At 32.1% G+C, this 19,877-nt stretch overlaps 1 protein-coding gene across 1 annotated transcript in view; it reads right to left on the reverse strand.

The window, feature by feature from the left end:
- LOC143236872 (histone lysine acetyltransferase CREBBP-like) overlaps positions 1-16,230 on the reverse strand; it is a 107,575-nt gene extending 91,345 nt beyond the window's left edge. The window contains 2 exon segments of the mRNA XM_076475517.1: positions 2,961-3,832; positions 15,651-16,230. Coding sequence (XP_076331632.1) covers positions 2,961-3,832; positions 15,651-15,732 — 954 coding nt within the window. The 5' untranslated portion in view covers positions 15,733-16,230.
- Between the last annotated feature and the right edge of the window lie 3,647 nt (positions 16,231-19,877).

Raw genomic sequence — 19,877 nt, forward strand, 5'->3', positions numbered from 1 at the left:
CTTCTAACCCTCACTAATACATTTACTTGAACATCTTATAACCCAAAAAGGTTAACACTAGTTTCTAATAGCTACACACTGATTTTTAAAATCAATCATAATTTAACAATAAAATAAAGTGTAGGGGAAGCAAATACTTGCAAGATCTAAAAGATTTTTGGGTGAAACAGGTCCACCCAAAATCCAAGATCAAGGAAACAGAAGAACTTCAATCCAAAACTCAAATGAGGAAATTAGCATAACAAAGAACAATGTATTGATCAGGAGAAAACCCTGGATCCTAAAACCAATGATGGAAAACCTTCATTTGCACTGAGAAACATTCATGGAGAATGGGAGAAGGAAACAAGCCAGAAAAAAAAGCTAATAGTTAGAAGAAGTCAGATGTCTTTGCCAATGACCAGAGGTAAATCAACTATGAAGATGGAGGACAGGAAGATCTTGATGAGAGGGGTAAAGAAAGTACAGAGTCAGAGGAAGACATAGTGGAAGAAAACGTTAGAGCTGGGGAAGCTGTGAAAATCACAGCTAAGACAGCCAGGAAGAAGATATCAGAAGGACTAAACAAAGTGTTAAGGATGACCAAAATCATCCAGAAGAGGAGGAGGAGAAGAACAGTAGGATAGACATATGTGTTGATTCAATGCTGGTTGAAAAAACTGATAGTTGGAGCAAGAAGATGGGGGGCCAGAAACTAAAACCAAGGCAATTACATATCATAAACTTCAATGTGAGGAATACCCCCACTGAAGTCAAAGCCACTGGAAAACAAGAGGATCAAGACACCAGTCTGTTGGACAGACTTTTGTCTGGACAGAATTCTGATCCATGACAAGAGGGAAAGCACAGAATGATATGAATAGAGCATGCAGGCCCCCAAAAAATATTCAACATGTGAACACAGAGGGATCAAGAACAGGTGATGACCTAGTGACTGAGAGAAACAACCAAAGAAGAAAAGTTGGAATTGATCATTACCAGACAATTTCTGGTCAGATATATTAATCAAAGCATGATTTCCTGCGAGAAGTTCCAAGATGTCAATAAGACCTCTCGGCTGCATATCTAAACGCTGAAGCTTTCTGTTAATCAATCCATGCCTCCCCATCCCTAAAAAGAGGAGTCAGCGAAATGTTTAAATCTGGACAATGAGGATGAAGCAGAACATCCATCGACACACGAGTTGTGACAAATTACCAATGCCAATTGTTGATAAGGATAGAATGAAAGGTAATAAGAGCTGACAAAGTATCCCTTGCAAAATTCCTCTGGTCATAAAGAGCACACAAAAGAGCCTTTGTATGAGCCTGACCTAAAGGGATTAAGGCCAGCATGGAAGATCACACCACAAAAAGCAATATAATCTTAACAGCTGTAACAAAACTGAAAACCCATTCATCAAGACAGGTGTTGGAAAAGAAAATCACTTAAATGGACAAAACACTGCATAGGCTGCAGTAAAAACTTCTCTAACTATATCATAAGAAAAATATATATAAAGACTGCATATTGTTTGTTTGTTTGTTTTTTGGAATTTCGCACAAAGCTACTTGAGGGCTATCTGTGCTAGCCGTCCCTAATTTAGCAGTGTAAGACTAGAGGGAAGGCAGCTAGTCATCACCACCCACCGCCAACTCTTGGACTACTATTTTACCAACGAATAGTGGGATTGACCGTAACATTATAACGCCCCCACCGCTGGGAGGGCGAGCATGTTTAGCGCGACGCGGGCGCGACCCTCGGATTACGAGTCGCACGCCCTACACGCTAGGCCATGCCGGGCCACTGCATATTGTTAAGGTAAAAGATTTCTTCAGTGTAAAGAAAAAAAGTAATGAAGAAATCCCACTCAAAACTTAAACTGTGAAAATCACTAGAACAATTCACAGGAAAAGCACCAAAAGAAAAAAATCTGAACACTAGTTCTGCCAAATGAGGATTAATAGTTTGATAGAATTAAAGAGAAGAAGTCAAACATTATGAAAGTATGTGCACTCACTGGTGGAGAGTTGATGTATAATGATTTGCATCAGAGATGCACTAAAATCAGCTAATTTCAATGAAGAGAAGGCAAAAGGCTTGTGGCATACACAAAATTTGTTTTTAATACAGAAGGCAGCACTGGACAAGAACCGATATTTATGTGAGAGGAGATAATGTACTGTAACAGAATCTTCTTTTCCCATTCAAACAGTTGGTATTGTTAATACAACCTAATATAAAACAGACTAAAGAAAAAAAATGTCTGCAAACCAAAACTTGCTACAGTCAGATGTAAACTGATAAAACAAGATCTACCTCATCCTGTTCCACAAAATACTTTTTTTTTATCATCCTGCAACTTCCAGTAAGAAAATGGTAAAGTGTGCTTTAAAAGAAAAACTAGGACCATAAGACTGTAACTGTGCCTAATTTTGTTTTTTATAAATCTATTTTCTTTTAGCAACACACCATCTAGTTTAGTTTGTTTTTTCACTTTGTTTTTATCTCTAGAAAAATATGTGATGCACTGAGTAATATGGGCTTACACAGTTGAACAGAACAAAAAAGTTTCATTACATTTTTAGATCACTAACCTAAATTTAACAGAGCTGAGAGGCAATTACATTATACCATGACAATCTAGGTTGAGAAAAAATGTTTAGTTAAAATAAATAAAACTACACTTTAATGGTTTTGTTTTGTTAAAGATTATTTTGACTTTCTTCCCAGGAAGTTATGAAGGCTGCATCATGTTTACAAAAGAATTTAGAAAATTCAAACATTAATGTCTTCATCTGAAGGGATGCTGAAATCAACTTGACTTTATAATTTTACAAAAGTTGATGCAGATTGGAACTGTTCCATTCATGCAAACATGTGCATTTAGCATTAACTTGATTTGAATAAACCTTTACACTTCTTCTAAGCTTTGTCATAAAAATTCAAATATTGACAGAAATAAATATATACTACCTTACCTTCATCATAGATGTGGTTTTAGATGCATTTCCAAGAGAATGACTTAAAGAATTTTGCTGGCTGGTAAGATGGGAAGGTACATTTGCCAAAATATTACTGTGAGTTGCTGTCTGGGTTATGTCTGAAGCAACATTCCTTGACATTCTTGCACTACCTACATTATTCAGAGGGATACAAGGACCATTCATGATTCTTGTGGTACCTATGACATACTGCTGAGCTTGAGGAAGTCTAGGTTGAGGAGTCTGTTGTTGCTGTTGCAAAGGCAAAGTGCCAGTAGAACTCACAGAAGTAACAGTGGTAAGTAACTTGCCCTGTGAATTTAGTGATCCTGTTTTACCTAAGGAAACACCCCCAACCAAACCAACAGCATTTGATCCACTATTCAGATTGCTATTTACTAAACTATTAGCTATGCTTGTCATACTATCATTACTAACAATTATGTTGTGAGGTACACTAGAAACACTTGATCCCCCTTTATTGGCAGTCAAATTAGAAACATTAGAAAGGTTATTTGTGTGAATATTTTTTAAACTGGTCATATTAATATTATGTAAAGGTATATTAGAATTGGGAATAGTTTGGCTGACAACAGGTATGCCAATATGACTCTGAAAATTCCTTATATTACTCTGAGTTTGGTTGGCTTTATTTTGTAAAAACTGTGAAAGCTGTTGATGTCGTTGAGCAACAATACTGTTTCCTCCAGCACCTTCAATTTGACATCCTGAAGAGTCAATTGCACCATTTTGCATACTTTGACCAGATACATTAGTAGAAAGTTGGGGACTTGAATCAGACTCCAATTTATCAGAAAGTTCTTCAGGAAGTTCATTTTCAATATCCCAAAGCTTGACAATGTTGTAATCTGCAATATTTAAATGTACTCATGTACTATCTTATTTCATGTAATTCAGAATAAATATACACAATTGTTTACAAAGAGTTAAAACTAAAAGCATAAACATACCATATCAGTTTTGTAACATCACTAACTTCCACACCTAACTGCCAATAACTATAATAAAAATCTCCACATAAAAACTAATAATTTAAGCAATACATAAATGACAGATTTTTGGTATTTTAAACATTATATCACAGCTCTTGAATAAAGCAAAATTTAGTGGAATACTCTTTTACAGTTTTTTGTTACTAAAAGAAAAGATTTTATAGATAAGAAAAACACTCTGACAATACCATCTTACAAAATCAAGTAGTTTAACACACTCAGTTTTGCTGTTATGGTATCTTCAAAACAAATACCCGAGGCTTACTTGTGATTTTTGGGAAGAAAGCATTAAGTAACAACATGGAAAATTTATACATTAAAGGTTCTTAAAAGTTAGGAATTTCCCCATCTGTATCAGTAACTTCTTAATCACCAGAATCTCCCCAATGTCTAGAAATTTTAAAAATATTTGTAGCTGATAAAAAATGAGTAGTAGCTTACTTAGGTTGTTTTTTTTAAACTTTGAAGTGTATCTCTGTAGCATTTGGAACATTTACTTGTAAGTTCTTTGATTAACATTCTTTTAGTTTGAACTGTAACTTTTATGAAGGAAATAAAGGCAAAACTTTATAATTAAATTTGGCATTTTTTTTTCATTTTAGCATTGTCAGATAACACAAGAGAAAGCTATAATATAGCAGGGATATGACAAATATGGCAGCAGCAAAGACACTATACCTCACTAATATTTCACGAATACTAAGATTATGGTGCAAGTCAAATTAAGCAAATCATTTGAAATTATTATCAATTTTATTTAACTATAAATATTAATAGAATAAGGTCTAACAACATTATTTTTCATTGCATTACTGATTATTTGTTTTCTATTTTCTTTGTGACAAACTAATGTTACAATGGTAATATTCACATAATTTTAATAATTTTACTCTTCCTTCACTGACAGTAATTATTCGGTTACAGGTAGGTAAAAATGCATGTTACAACCTTTTACAGAATAACATTCAAAATTTAATTAAACCACTTTATTATCAATGCATGAAAATAAACCTGGCATCATGAAAGAGATAATGCAAAAATTTTATTACAAGTTATTTTTAGTTTAGAAGGAAATAAAGAATATCCCTAACCTTCCCTAGTATGAAAACTGCAACTTTTGCTCTCTAGGTTTTCCCTCTCTTCTCTACTTTATTCACTGTCACTCTGATAAATATGGAATTTTAACAAAGTACTTGTTATAATAGATATTATTCAGACAAAGCATAACTTTAAGCCTTTAATCTTATTTCTTCAGAGAGCCATAAATGGAAAAATCAGACCCACTTGTCACACATCCACTTTTTTTTCAAATTGCTGATAGTTCTATCTAATGTTTTATGCCATATTATTTATAAAAAATAAAAAGCTAAAGTTCTAATAATTAAATGACATAGTATATTCCACCGTTTTCTATACACAGCATTGTCTGTTTTGTCATTCAATTTAAAATTTGTTTTTCATGGGGATCACATCAAATGAACTTAGCTGTAATTATAAAAACACCATATGAAGTCAGAAAAATAATAGTTGTAACACCTTATTTGCATTTTGCATGTCAATATTATGTTTTTGTATGTACATTAATTAAAAATTAATTTAGTATAGTACTACCATTAGTATAAAAAGTAGGCTTAAGCTTTATTGACAGCAAAAAAAAAAAAAAAAGCCAAGTCTTATATTTCTTGGTTTCTCATGTATATTATTTACTTAATTATTATAAAAGTAACTAAAGTATAACAATTAGAAATTTGTTAGGTTAGATAAGGTATGATAATGAAAAATAATAATAGTTATAAAACATTATTCATGAGGTGAGCAACCCATTTCTCAGAAAACAACAAATAAAAACTATAATAACAGAAAACATTAAATATTTTGGAATCTTCAAAATTATATCAGCAATAACCTGTAACCAGAAAATAAACATTTGTAATTGCAACATAAATATGATACACAAGATGTAAACAATTTGAATATATAAAAGTATAACAAAAAAACAGCACAAATGGTGTAGTAAAATTTAAATAGATTTAATTAATTAGATACAAATTTGATATTCCTTTTGGAAATTTTAGAGATTAGATAAATGAAATTTCAAAATTTTCATAGAAAAATATTTTTAAACTTAGTATGAAAATCACTTCATAGTAAGACCAGTCAATACAGTGGCCTCTTACATTCACATGCAAGTTTGTGGTGAAAATACTAAATTAATCTACCTTTTTTTATATACAAGACTTAGTGTTTACTAAAACTTTGGCAAATTTCTGGAAGATACATTTGATTAGTTGATTCTTTTTGTGTTTTATGACACTCTAATCTACTTAAGCTGAATAAACTTGAATTTTCAAAAATAATGAGAAATCATAAAAACAGTATTTCAATTACTTTGATAGTTGAAATAATTATAAGCAAAAATAATTGTTATAATGAAGTTAGGTGAAGATGTTATTACTTTAAAATGAAATTATGGATATACCATAAGAAAGTTGTTCACTTGTATAAAGCAAATTTTTAAAAGCGTGGTACCATTGTCATTTGCTCTGTTAACAAAGTTTAAACCTTTTGCAACAGGCTCAGTATAAAATACACAATTTTGTATATACATTTGCACATGTTAAATAAAACTTTTTATTTTGTCTGTTATTTTCTCTAGCTTAGATATTAGGTGACTTGTAAATTTGTCTTACCTTGTAACCACAATAAAAATTAAGAAATAAAAACTTTTAGTCCTAGAATGACTACCAATTATAACCCAAAACACAAATGTTCAGTCTAAATAGCTTAAATCTCAAAACATTATACATTTTTATATATATGTATGTATTATTTTTATTATATTAGCCCTCCATACATGCTTGGCTAATAATACAAAAGTTACAATGGTGTGGGGCATCTGCACTTGTTCCTGCATCCAAGAATATAAAACTGGCCTTGTAAAGTGACCTGTTTTGGCTGTGTTACTTAGTGGACTATTATTTTGTGAAATACTGTCACATTTCAGTTATAATATATATTATTACTATTTACAAACAAGTTTTTAAAACTTATTTTTCTTGAAACAGAATAGTGAAAAGAAGTACAGCAATTATCTCTTCTAGTTATGACCCTTGTATTTGATTGTTGCTTTATGCAAGTTGCAAAATTTCTTAAAATTTACACATGGAGAATATGAAATGATTTTTTGTAGGTTTTATATATGCAGTTGAATAACAAAAAAAAAATCAGAAATTGCCATACTGATACCATAAAAACCCACTATAATTTATGCTTAAAAACTAAACTGTATTTCAACCTAAAAAAATTAAATTATGAACAGACTAAGACAACTTACCTCCTTGAACTATTTTACCAAAAGAATAAGATGGCATCCTAACACTTCAAAATAGATGAAAAAGCCACCAAGGGGACATTCTAAGCTTTTAATTGGTTACTCACATCATATACACAAGCAGGTGTATACATGAGACCATTTTCAAAAATGGAACAAGTGGAGTCACCATTTTGGATTCAGTACATGAGCAATATTTTAGCAAATAAAAAAGGAAGAAGGTTATTATTTTATACTTTAGCTCATTTGAATTCCTAATTCATACAAAATCAAAACTTGTATTTTGACATCACAAATGTTAATTTGAGATTTGTTGCATTCAACACACCACAAGACAGAAAAATCAATGTCTAAAGTTAATACATTCAAATTAAATTGAATAATGTATAATACTAATACTTGAATTATAATATACAGTTTGATACCAAACTTACTGACAAATTCATGAACTAATAGTTCAATACAATTGTCAAACATGATGACATGGCCTTTGAACCAGAGTGACAGGGTTAAGGTAAGTGCGAAATGACAGTCATTGTCCAAAGTAAGAAATCAGACAGAAAAGAAACACATTATAGAAAAAGATTAAGATCTGGAAAGTCATTTTTATTCTTCTCCCTTTACATTCAGAGAGCTAATTTACTGTTTCAACATTGCACATACTGCAGAGTCAAAATGTGCATGTCATGACCTTTCAAATTTAAATTCACAATTAATTTTATTATCAATGTTTAAGAAACTTGGCCTCAAAAACTAGGTTATAATTTCCATTTTAACACTATGCAAGTTTTAATACCTTACTTTTAAAGGAAATAACATTAAAACCTCCAATCTTCTTTCTTTGCTGAGATTTTATAGAAAAATGTCAAATCCACATGACACATCACCCCCATATTCTGTCTTTCAAACAACACCTAATTCTCTCTGTCAATGCAATTGGATTATTCATAAAAAAAATTAAAAGTTTTTTTGAGAACACTCCTAATGTTATAAAAATTACTTTACAGAAACAAATTAAGTGAGAAAACACGAATTTACATAAAGTTAATTACTTGACTGGTTTTGATGTACCACATGCATTATTTTCCAGCAATATGTAACACAAGCTTTTCTAATATCTAGTATGTTTAAACTAATCAAGTAATTAATGTTATATTTTTATAAATTTGAGTTGTTTTCTTGACTCTCTCACAATGAGGTTGGTCAAATTCAATGACCTTGTGACCACTTTTGAACTCATTATAGTTTCCATATTATAGCTTTTAATATGCAGTGAAGCGCCGTTAAGCCGCGGTATTTGGGGGGGTCAACCTGCTTAACCGCAGCTTAAACCTTTGTGACTGAAAAGCCGAAGTCGCCAACAGTTCCGACGAAAAGCTTCATCCGGGCCATTGAGTGATTATTATATCGGATTATCGAAATAAAATAATACTTTAATTATTGATCACTTTTTCCACGGATTTACCGCGGATTAACTTTAATGTATGGAGAGGTGTGATTCGGTAACAATGGCAGTTTCCATAAAGCTGACATAGAGAGCGGATAAGGTAGATTAACGGTCGATTTCTATTGTAATATATTTTATTTATTTCCCAAATTAAAGCAAATCCTTTTTAAATATCCCCTTGAAGTTATAAAGCTAGGATTAAAATCGTAAGCCGCGTTTTTACATGTTCTTAAATTAGCGGTGAACCACGATAATCCTCGCTCACAAGACTTGCTACAGCGGCTTAAGCGATTTCGCGGTTTACTGGTCCGCAGCTTAATGGCGCTCCACTGTACTCTGTGAAAGTGCAAAATATTTGGCAAACGCAGTAAATATTACATGTTTTTTTTATACGCAGAAGATAAGATTAAAGTATTTTTACTAGTTTGTTTACAAATACATACAGTATTTCTATATACTAGCCTGATTGCAAAGTGATTTCCATGTTAAGCCTAAAAGGCTAAAGGAGCAGCAGCAGAAAGTTTCAAGAATCTTGAACTGAAAGATTTGGCATGATCAAAAAGGGTGATAAGCATTATACATCTTATGTTCTGAAACAGTGGTGTTTAAGACTTTCTGTGTAAAGCAGCATTATGAAACTGTTCATAAATGAGCAAGAACAAAAAGAACATTTCTCAAGAAGTCAGCGAGAACAACATGCAGTCAAATGTTTAGATGAGATTTGTTTCAGGTAGTTCCAACTTGATTGCTGCTAATTTTGAGATCAAAGATTACTGCTCAACATGGAAAATCACTTAGTGATGGGCAGTACATTAAATAATCATGGCTAGAATGTGCTTCTTTCCTTTTTGATGGTTTTCCAGAAAAAGGAAAAAAATATTCAGCACATTAAGGAATTGCCAGTAAGTAGAATCATAGTAAAAAACAGAATATTAAAGATGGAATCAAACATAGCAGAACTGCTAACGAAAGATACTGGTTCATGTTAATTCCTTTCCATTTGTTTTAATGAGAGCATGATGTTACATCACCAGCTTGGCTAGTTATGATTGCTTGATTCTGTAGAGGTGATGAAATCTACAAACAACTGGTTAACTCAGTAATGTTACATTCTCACACCACAGGGGCTGAAATATGTAAGGCAGTAGCAAACAAAGTATCCAATCTGCAGATTGACCCTTCAAAAACAATTCCCATGACAACTGATGGTGCACCCAGCATGATTAGTAAAGAAGTAGGTTTTGTAAATCTGTTGGACATCCACTGGTAGGCTTTCATTGTATTATACACAAGGAGGCTTTGTGTGCTAAAGCTGGCCTTAATGAGCTTGAAAAACTAATAAACATTGTCACCAAAGTAGTTAATTTTATTTCTGTACATGCTTTGAAAAAAACAACAATTTCAAAATTTACTGAGAGAAGCGAATTTGACATACACAGGACTGCTTACATATGACAATGATCGATGGCTAAGTCGAGGTTCTGTCCTTAAATGATTTGTCAAATGTTTGTATAAAATTCATCTATTTTTGGCAAATGAAAAACGTTCTTGTCAAGAATTGTCCGATGTTGTGTGGATTTGTAAACTGATTTTTTTTTTTTTACAGATTTATCCTCATATTTAAATGACTAGAACACTAAACTGCAGGAATCTAGCAAACACTTAATGTTATGTTTGATAACACAAAAGCTTTTAAAACCAAACTGAAAATTTTTAAACATGATGTTTACAATAGCACTTTGAAATATTTTACAAACCTAATAAAACATGACAGATATTGAAATTCATGAGAAAATATACATTCATAGCTTGCAAAAGCAATTTTTAAGCATCATTAATTCAACTTATGCACAATTTTCTTTAAAATTTAATAAGTTCAGGTTATTTGAATAAACTGCAAAATTTATGAAGTATGCAGGTGATGTAATGTTAGACAAAATTAACTTGGAAATGTTGCAGTGAATTGACTTGGATAATTTAGAGATGCAACTGATTGATTTATAAAGCAGCACAACTTGGAGGCAAAAATCAGTCAATTTAAGAACTGAACTATAAAATATTGAAATAGATTGGTTAGTGACTGGAATAACACAAAATGAAGTGTTATTTCTGAAACTTTCAAGTGCCTGAAAAAATGTTGCAATGGCAATATTAACAGTATTTTGATCAACATATTTATACAAGTCATTATTTTCAGTAATAAACTTTTGTAGAATATAATTATAGGAACAGACTTGCTGATGAAACTAGTGATGCATGCATAACTCTCAAAAAATTAAATACAAGTCTGATTTAAAATTTGTCACTGTTAGTGCAGCAGTGAAAGTTTCACTGAAAATACAATGTGCTTATTTTCCTTTCCTTGGTTTGTTTTATATTTATATTAGATAATATGAACCAAAGCTTATTATTTCACAAAATGCTTTCTGTTAATAGTAAAACAATGAATAAACGTAACTAAGCAATAGGACTCCTTGTTCCTTAAAAAGTCCATTGTTACTGTTACTAATTCATTAATTTTATTTTTTGTGAATTACTATAGTTAATAACATGCAACTCTTAAAGTTGTTTCATTTAAAGTAATTCAGAATAATAATAAATGATAATCTACTGCTAAAAATTACCATGGGCACACTCCCAAGAAGTTTTGTCACCCCTGATATAATACATCCTTTGATAGATTAAAAACCTTGGATTTCTATTAGCTATAAATACTATACGCTGTATCACTGAACATCAGAGAGAACTTTTAGTAATTTCTGAAAGAGCAGTTGTGACAAGTAGTTGTGGCACGAGGGCTTTGGTTGTCTATTTCATAGCTCTGTAACCAAATAAAACTGTAGCCTACAAAAGTTACACCTGACCCAATCAACAATATTATAAATGAGTAACTTATATTAAATTTTGTACTTTCTGAAAAAGTGGCAAATTAGAGAAAACGAGAAGCCTAGAGGAAATGTCAATTCTCACACTAGGAGAAATTCAAGTTTTTTTTCAAATATTGGCTTGTCAAATTTAGAACTTAAAACTTGCATACTATTAAAGTATGAATTAATGCATACATTTTTATTCTATATTTATTAGTACACTATAAAAATGAATTAGTTTAAATTCTGAATGTAACTCACTAAAAATTACATGCACAATAAAAGATACCTGTGGAATGTGGGTTAATTTCTTCTCAAAATTCTGTTAATCTTTATAACCATTTGTAAGCAACACAAATTATTACATGATTATATTTTATTGGATGTGTATACACTCTTAGAGTAAATTCCATTGTTTGTGATACGATTTTTATGGCCCAAGCAGCTAATGAAAATTTTTGAGCCTATTTGTAGTTTAGTCAGTAAGACTAAACTATAAATGTATGAAGGTATGCAGTTTGGACCACATAAAATCTACCATAAGCCTCATCAGGGAACAACTGCATGTTAACATATTCCCCAATAGACTGCTAAAAAGTTCAGTGATAAACAGTGTACGCACATACATGTATATTACTGAATACCGCTGTACAGCATGATTCTTAATTGTTGTGCAACCTTAACTATATACACACTCAATCTGTACTGATTGACACTGATTGAATTACCTTGTCGTCACATTCTTATATACATTCTTAACAATTCTTGGCTCTGAGAATCAACCAAGCTAATACCTAGAACTACAAAATATATCATAAAAAGAACTGTGAAAATTTTGTTAAACCAAAGAATGCCAATGTTCAATATATGTGAAGGTTACTAAATTGAACCCAATTCTGAAATCAGATATCATTCAAAGAATTAAAATTTTCATTACAAAATAAGCATTGTAGATGTTTCTCCTATGAACAGTCTGAATAGGAGATATGAAATGCCAGAGTTTCCAATTAAATTTATGTAGAATTAAACTTTTTAATAAACAATATCTTGATAAATGCACTCACTCTACTGCTACAAGTTTTCCTATGACAAGAAGTCAAAGAACATGTTATCACATTTGTAGACTTACATTCATGAGATAGTTGTTTAATAATAATTTGGATGTAAATCATGTTTGGTTTGAAATTATAATTCAAATTTTAGTATTCTACATTAGTTAATACCCAAATTTAAAAGTAAATATTAAAACAAAACCCTATATGTGCAGCTTTGGTTTAAATTAGATGTTTATGATGTCCAAATACCAAGTCTATAATTTCTTGCATATTAGAAACTCAAACTACATATATTCACAACCTCAGAATATAAAATAAGAACATTCTCTCTCTTCCATTTGCTGAGTTATAATATATTTAGTGAATCAAATACAATGGCCTTTCTCACCTCTTCAATTTTTGGAAATCCTTACTTACACCCTTGTGCTCTACCTTGTTTATAATCAATACAAAGCTTATAATTCCTCCCACATGGTTTTATCAGCCTCTTGTAGGTGAGAAATTCCCAAGATTATTTCTTTTGTCTTGAATCTCAGAAGGAATGGGCAAGTGAAAATATTGTTTGAAAACTAATTTCTTTACAAATCTAAATATAGTTCAGTTAGCAAGCCTGATAACTAACAGTGGAATTATGCAATATTGATTAATTTAAAATTTTTTGAAGTAGAAATCACCATTTTTTTTATTTACTGTTCTATGTTTAAGAAAAATAACCAAACTTCAACAAATTTTCAGATACTAATAATTATATTATTAGATATGATAACATGTATGCACATGCAACACGTCACTGCAACTTCTGTAATGTTAGTCAGACACCACTGTAAAATTAATGAAATACAAACAATAAACATATATAGATGTATAATGTTATAAGGCGTAAGCTCTGTCAATTAAACATTAGTGGTTTGATACTATAATTGTAATCAACCTAGAATGAAAAAAGCAACATTTATATCTATTTCCTAATTTTGATGACAGTTAAGTTAGTAAAATTGACTAACTCCATACAGAGAGACAGTGAAAATAACAGTTTTTCTTACAACAACAAGTTTAATAATTATTTGGAGGTTACTGGGAGTTTATGATTTTGCATGTGAATTAGGACAATTTTCTGATGCAAAAAAGCATTTTTTACATTAAAATCCAAATTAGTTGGAATGTTTGATGGTCATCATTTAAAATCTACAGTTCACAAGTAAATAATTACATAAAATATCTTATAATAATAAAAAAAAATCTGTATTTTGTACATGACAGCCTTGTAATGTTTACTGATAACATACAAAACTTTGTGAATATACATACACACTGTATTAAAAGATATAGTACGAAAATGATAACAAGCACAAAATGGTTATGAGGTTGGTTACTGCAACTGAACTTACAGTAAGAGTGTTAGCTCTTTCTCAACAGAACATGGATCAAATGTATAACCACTGAAATAATTGCAAAATACTAGTCCACTAAAACACAGCCAAGACAGGTTAAGTCTAAAGGTCAATTTTATATTACTGAATGTGTAACATGTGAGCACGTGCACCACGTCAATGCAAGTCATGTACTGTTAGCTAGGTATGGCTATAAGGTCAACATAATAAATATATATGTAAATATACAGCATTATGAAACTCACACTACTTAGAATAAACATTTGTATTTTCATGTTATAATACATAGTCATTCTAGCATGAAAAGAGTATAATTTATACTTCCTAATTTTTAATGATGTTTACAAGGTTGATCAAGTGACAGACCTCACATAGAATAAATAAAATATAAAGTCTTACTGGAAATAAATTTTTGAAATGCCTTTATATAGGAAGCCTTAAGAGATTACACAAATAATATTTGAGATTTTGGGAATGAAGAATAGTTTTTTTTAATCATAATATGAAATTACTTTGCACTCAGACATGTAACAGACACTATTTTCAGAAACACATCTTTAGTACAATATATTTCATTAAAAAATGTTTTTATATAAAATACTTATAATCTTTACTAAACGTCTACCAGATTTTGTGAAGCTACACATACAATTTAAAAAGTTATAGTGTAAATACTTAACATGAAATTGTGTAGAACTCATATATATTATATCTAGCCTGTAGCAAAGGGATTAATTGATTGGTATCCTTTCTATCAATAAATACAGTTTCTGAAAAAGTGTTACAAACAGTGTAATGCACTTTCAAGCACATGTATGATATAACCAATCAAAATAATTTATAAAACAAAAAACTTATTTCAACCAAGCCAATTTCTTCTTTTCAACTGAAACTTCTTACTGTATAATGTGAAATCTACATCTATACTTGTCTCAAAACTGTGTCAAATTTTAATATCTGAAAAGTCAAAAGGCATGACTGCCTAAAATTTTAAGCAGTTATTTACCATAACTTTAGGTATTTTGATGTGCTTCTACCGTAGAAACTCTGATCAAATAACAATGGTATACTGCTGGATGTCTGGTCTACATTTTTTTGTTTTCCAACACTGAAGAATGATATCAGTACACTCCTAATAACATAATTACAACAAAAAATTCAAAATCTTGCAGCTGTATGTGTGATTGAAATATATATATATATATATATATATATATAGAGAGAGAGAGATAAATGTGTGTATACTACCAGCAGGTCAGAGCATTTATTTGTGGATTGGACAGGTAATAATTGAAGCAGACACATCACTGTATTAGTCACTATTAGTGTAAACATCACACTTAGCATTTCTAGCATTTGCAAATGTCGAAATAATATTAGTAAACAGTACTACTCCAAGATTAGTACTAGCTAATGCTGTTACTGGATGCAGCTCAAGCCCTCAGCTTTGAAATTAGATAAAAGTAACCTAAGCCTAACACCAAATACGTTTCCGTATAACACAATTCAACGTTTGGACTAACTTTACTTTTGATTTTGCAAGTTTACAAAACAATTGGTTAAGCCTAAAGTATACGACTTGCCTGCAGAATCCGAAGATGACAGCGTCGACTCGATAAGCTTCTGCCGTTTACTCGGAGGCCCGTCCACAAGATGGTCAGCCATGTTGATTGATACGGACCAATGCCCTATCGAAGCATCGATAATTGTCTATTCCGATTCGGTATCAAGACTTAACTTTGAAATGCAGGCCTAAATTTCTGTAAGTGTCCACTCCTACCCGATTTCGATACACATAACCGCAAGACAGCACACACTTACTCTCCTTTTCATACAGTGAGTGCAAATACTCTGTCATCATGATCTCTCTCTACGACATCTTAACTTATGATACGACCCCTCCATCAAAACTCAGCGGTAAAACACCGGACAGTACGCTTGGTTTGGTGTTACCAATATTAAATTCCCAGGAATTAAGCTATCACGCTAGAAATGGATATTGATGACCAATTTTTTTCTACAGATTACTAAACTATAAATATGATTAATGATTAACCCATCATAACGCAGCACCTGTCTAAAAAACCGGAAGTAAACCTCGACAAATTCTTAACTTCTTACCACCCAATATGGCGGCTATAGATGAAAAGTTTTTCTATGCTTGTCAGTGATGTGCACGAAAACACCCGAACATAAAGGACTGACTCCAAAAGCAAACATTTCATTGGTTTTGTAAAGTCACATGATCATAACCTATGTTTCTAATGGTCAATTTATTTCTATCCCGCGATAATTGTATACCGAAGTTGTCCGAGTATTTTTCGGAATAAATATTCATATACGAATAACAGTTCGATTTACATATCTCATCATTTGAAAGGAAGGAAATGTAATTATTATTGTCTGTGAATTACTCTGTAAATATATTCGCACCGGGCAACTTAATCGCTGCGGAAACTTAATAATGTCTTACATATATATTTAACAGAACAAACAGGTAAGGATATCTAAACAAACTATGAGATATTTTTATGATTGCAAAAATGCAATAATAATTAAATTTTCATTACTCGCCAACATTATTAATATTGAGTAAAACTGTAGATAAAATTATATTATTGTCAAAATATATGCAATATACATGTTCTGTAGACCGCCAAGAGAAAAATTCGCTTGTGTTTAATCAGCATGCGTTTATTACAGCACTAATTCTTTAGGAATTAGATACAAAGACTGAAATGATAATATTGCACATAACTTCGATTTTATAGAAATGTATATTTGGAAACATAGAATCGACAGAAAAGTTTGTTGTGTTTTTTTTTTATTTCGCACAAAGCTACTATCTGGGCTAGCCGTCCCTAATTTATCAGTGTAAGACAGAGAAGGCAGCTAGTCTCACCACCCACCGCCAACTCTTGGGCTACTCTTTTACCAACGAATAGTGGGATTGGCCGTAACATTATAATGCCCCCACGGCTGAAAGGGCGAGCATGTTTAGCGCGACGGGGATGCGAACCCGCGACCCTCAGATTACGAGTCGCACGCCTTAACACGCTTGGCCATGCCGGGACCTTATTTGTTTTTGTTATATTCTGAACGTAATGGAACAAAAGTACGCAATGAGTAAACTGAAATGGATGGCAATTGCCTGTTGTGAAAACACAAGCGTAAAGGACGACATTTAGAAAGTCTTCAGGTCAGTGCGTGTCTGTCTATATTCGTAGTAGGTATCTTAGTTTAGAACTAGGCTGGCTAAATCTTCTAATTGTTTCCGAAGCTTCTAAGAATAACTTTAACTAGTACTTGATGCTAATAACCAGAGGTAATGTTTTCATGTCTGTTGAATTTTCTTCTAGATCAACGATAATAAAGTAATATTACAATGTTCAACTATCTTAACTGAATCTTAATGCAAATAAACATTCCATGCTCACGGAAATTGACATCTTAATTTTTCTCCTACTTCTCCTGATTAAGCAAACGATTAAATTTGTCAGTACTAAAAAAACAATAAATAAATTAACACCTAAACAATTTTATTTTTCAATTTACCCAGGCCTGACATGGCCTGGTTTTTAGGGCGTTTAACTTGCAATCTGTGGATTGCATAATCAAATTTGTTTCCAAAAATGCATGGCGTTATGACATGACGACAAATTCAGTATTTGCTGATAAAAAACAGTCCACTTCAAAATTAGGGACAAATAGCGCATCTAAATTTTGAGTTGCTTTGAACAAAGAGCAACAAACGAACGATCTACCCCTAAATATAAGTAATGTGAGTGACATCAATAGAAGCGTTATTTCGTATTTCAATACAGAGGAGAGAATGATAAATTGTATTAGAGATTTTATGGTATTGTTTGGCCCCTGGGTGGTCTTGTATTTTGTGTTTTTAATATTAAAATGTAAAAGTTATTTTACTTGGGAGAATTTGGTATTATTATTTCCTATATTATTTAATAGTCTTTAAACAGCGCAATTCACACATGAAATGTATATCTTTACTGTTCACAATATAAACAAATGGTATTAAGCACAGTGGGTGGACAACTGTCCCCGTCCTTACCATACCTAACTAGCTCCCGTGGTTAATAATAATCAGCCCAATACAAATTTATTCACTGGCAAAAGACAACTTTTACACTCACGAAACAAACAGTTATTATTCCACTTTTTTTTTTTATTTTTCGTCCCTTGGGAGGTTAACGGTAATTTTACGTATTTGAAGTTGAATCACGAGCCAGGTGGTTAAGGCACTCGGCTCGTAATCTGAGGATTGCGGGTTCGAATCTCCGTCACACCAAACATGCTCGCCCTTTCAGCCGTGGGGGCGTTAGAATGTGGCAGTCAATTCCACTATTCGTTGGTAAAATAGTAGCCCAAGAGTTGGCGGTGGGTGGTGATGACTAGCTGCCTCTCTCTAGTCTTACACTGCTAAATTGGGGACGGCTAACGCAGATAGCCTTTGAGTAACTTTGCGCGAAATTCAAAACAAACCAAAACTTGAAGTTTTATTTCCCGTGGTGGACAGAGCGCAGATAGCCTGTTGTATAGTTATGTACCATAAATATAAAAGCAAATTAAATAAAAAAAATATTGTTTAGTAATCATAGAAGTTCCATTTTAAATTTCTATATATAATAACCATAAATAACAAAACAAGAATAACAATTTTTTTTCACAGAAACAAAAAAATCCGAATGCACAGCAGACTACTTAGGACAGCAAAGAATTTCAAACTAAACTTCAACTCTGATATAAGCAAAATGAAAGTTGTGATTTTGGTTTGTTTGTTTGTTTTTCGCTCAAAGCTACTCGAGGGCTATCTGTGCTAGCCGTCCCTAATTTAGCAGTGTAAGATTAGAGGGAAGGCAGCTAGTCATCACCACCCACCGCCAACTCTTGGGCTAGTCTTTTACCAACGAATAGTGGGATTGACCGTACATTATACACTCCCACGGCTGGGAGGGCGAGCATGTTAAGCGCGACGCGGGCGCGAACCCACGACCCTCAGATTACGAGTCGCGCGCCTTACGCTCTTGGCCATGCCAGGCCCTGTAGTAATAGATAAATCACATTATAAAACAAATTTCAACACCTTGTTAAATAACAGATCTTATACGGTACTCAAATCGAAAAAAAGTTCTTTAAAGAGCTGACTAACCTTTCACCTATCAATAACACAGAATATATCAAAATTTGTTTCATTCCCTTTTCTCTTAGGAAATGCTATTGAAATCATCAATCTTTCTAATAATTTGAGGATTGATGTAGAACTATATTCGAACCATCATATAAAAAATCTTCTTACTTACTAACTAACCCGAAATAATTCCTATTAAGAGAATAAAAACAGGACAACGAAGTATCGCGTGTGAATGTGGGAAGATATACATAGGATAAGCATCACGTTTCTTTGAAATAAGGCACAAAGAAAACCAAAATCACATGCGTAGAGGTAAATTTTAACAGGATATAAAATACTTTTATGTGAAACTTCTCCCTTACACCAACCCAAAAATTAAAAAAAGAAAGAAACTGTTTAAAAACTACAGAAATTATCAAAGCAATTAACATATCACTAAAATATGATAGCGGCTTTAATAACATCAGTAATATTTAACAAGGTCTATTCACCTTTCATACACTTGACCAAACTTGACCTCCACCTATATACTGTCACTTGTTAACACCATTACCGTCATATTTAATCCCGGTGTCTTATGTCGTTGTAAAGATATATTAGCCTTTTATTGCTTAGTACTGATTATGGTCCGGTGTTCCACAACTAAAAGCTCTACTTC

This window comes from Tachypleus tridentatus, chromosome 13 (genome assembly GCF_004210375.1).
Source record: "Tachypleus tridentatus isolate NWPU-2018 chromosome 13, ASM421037v1, whole genome shotgun sequence".
Taxonomy (NCBI): domain Eukaryota; kingdom Metazoa; phylum Arthropoda; class Merostomata; order Xiphosura; family Limulidae; genus Tachypleus; species Tachypleus tridentatus.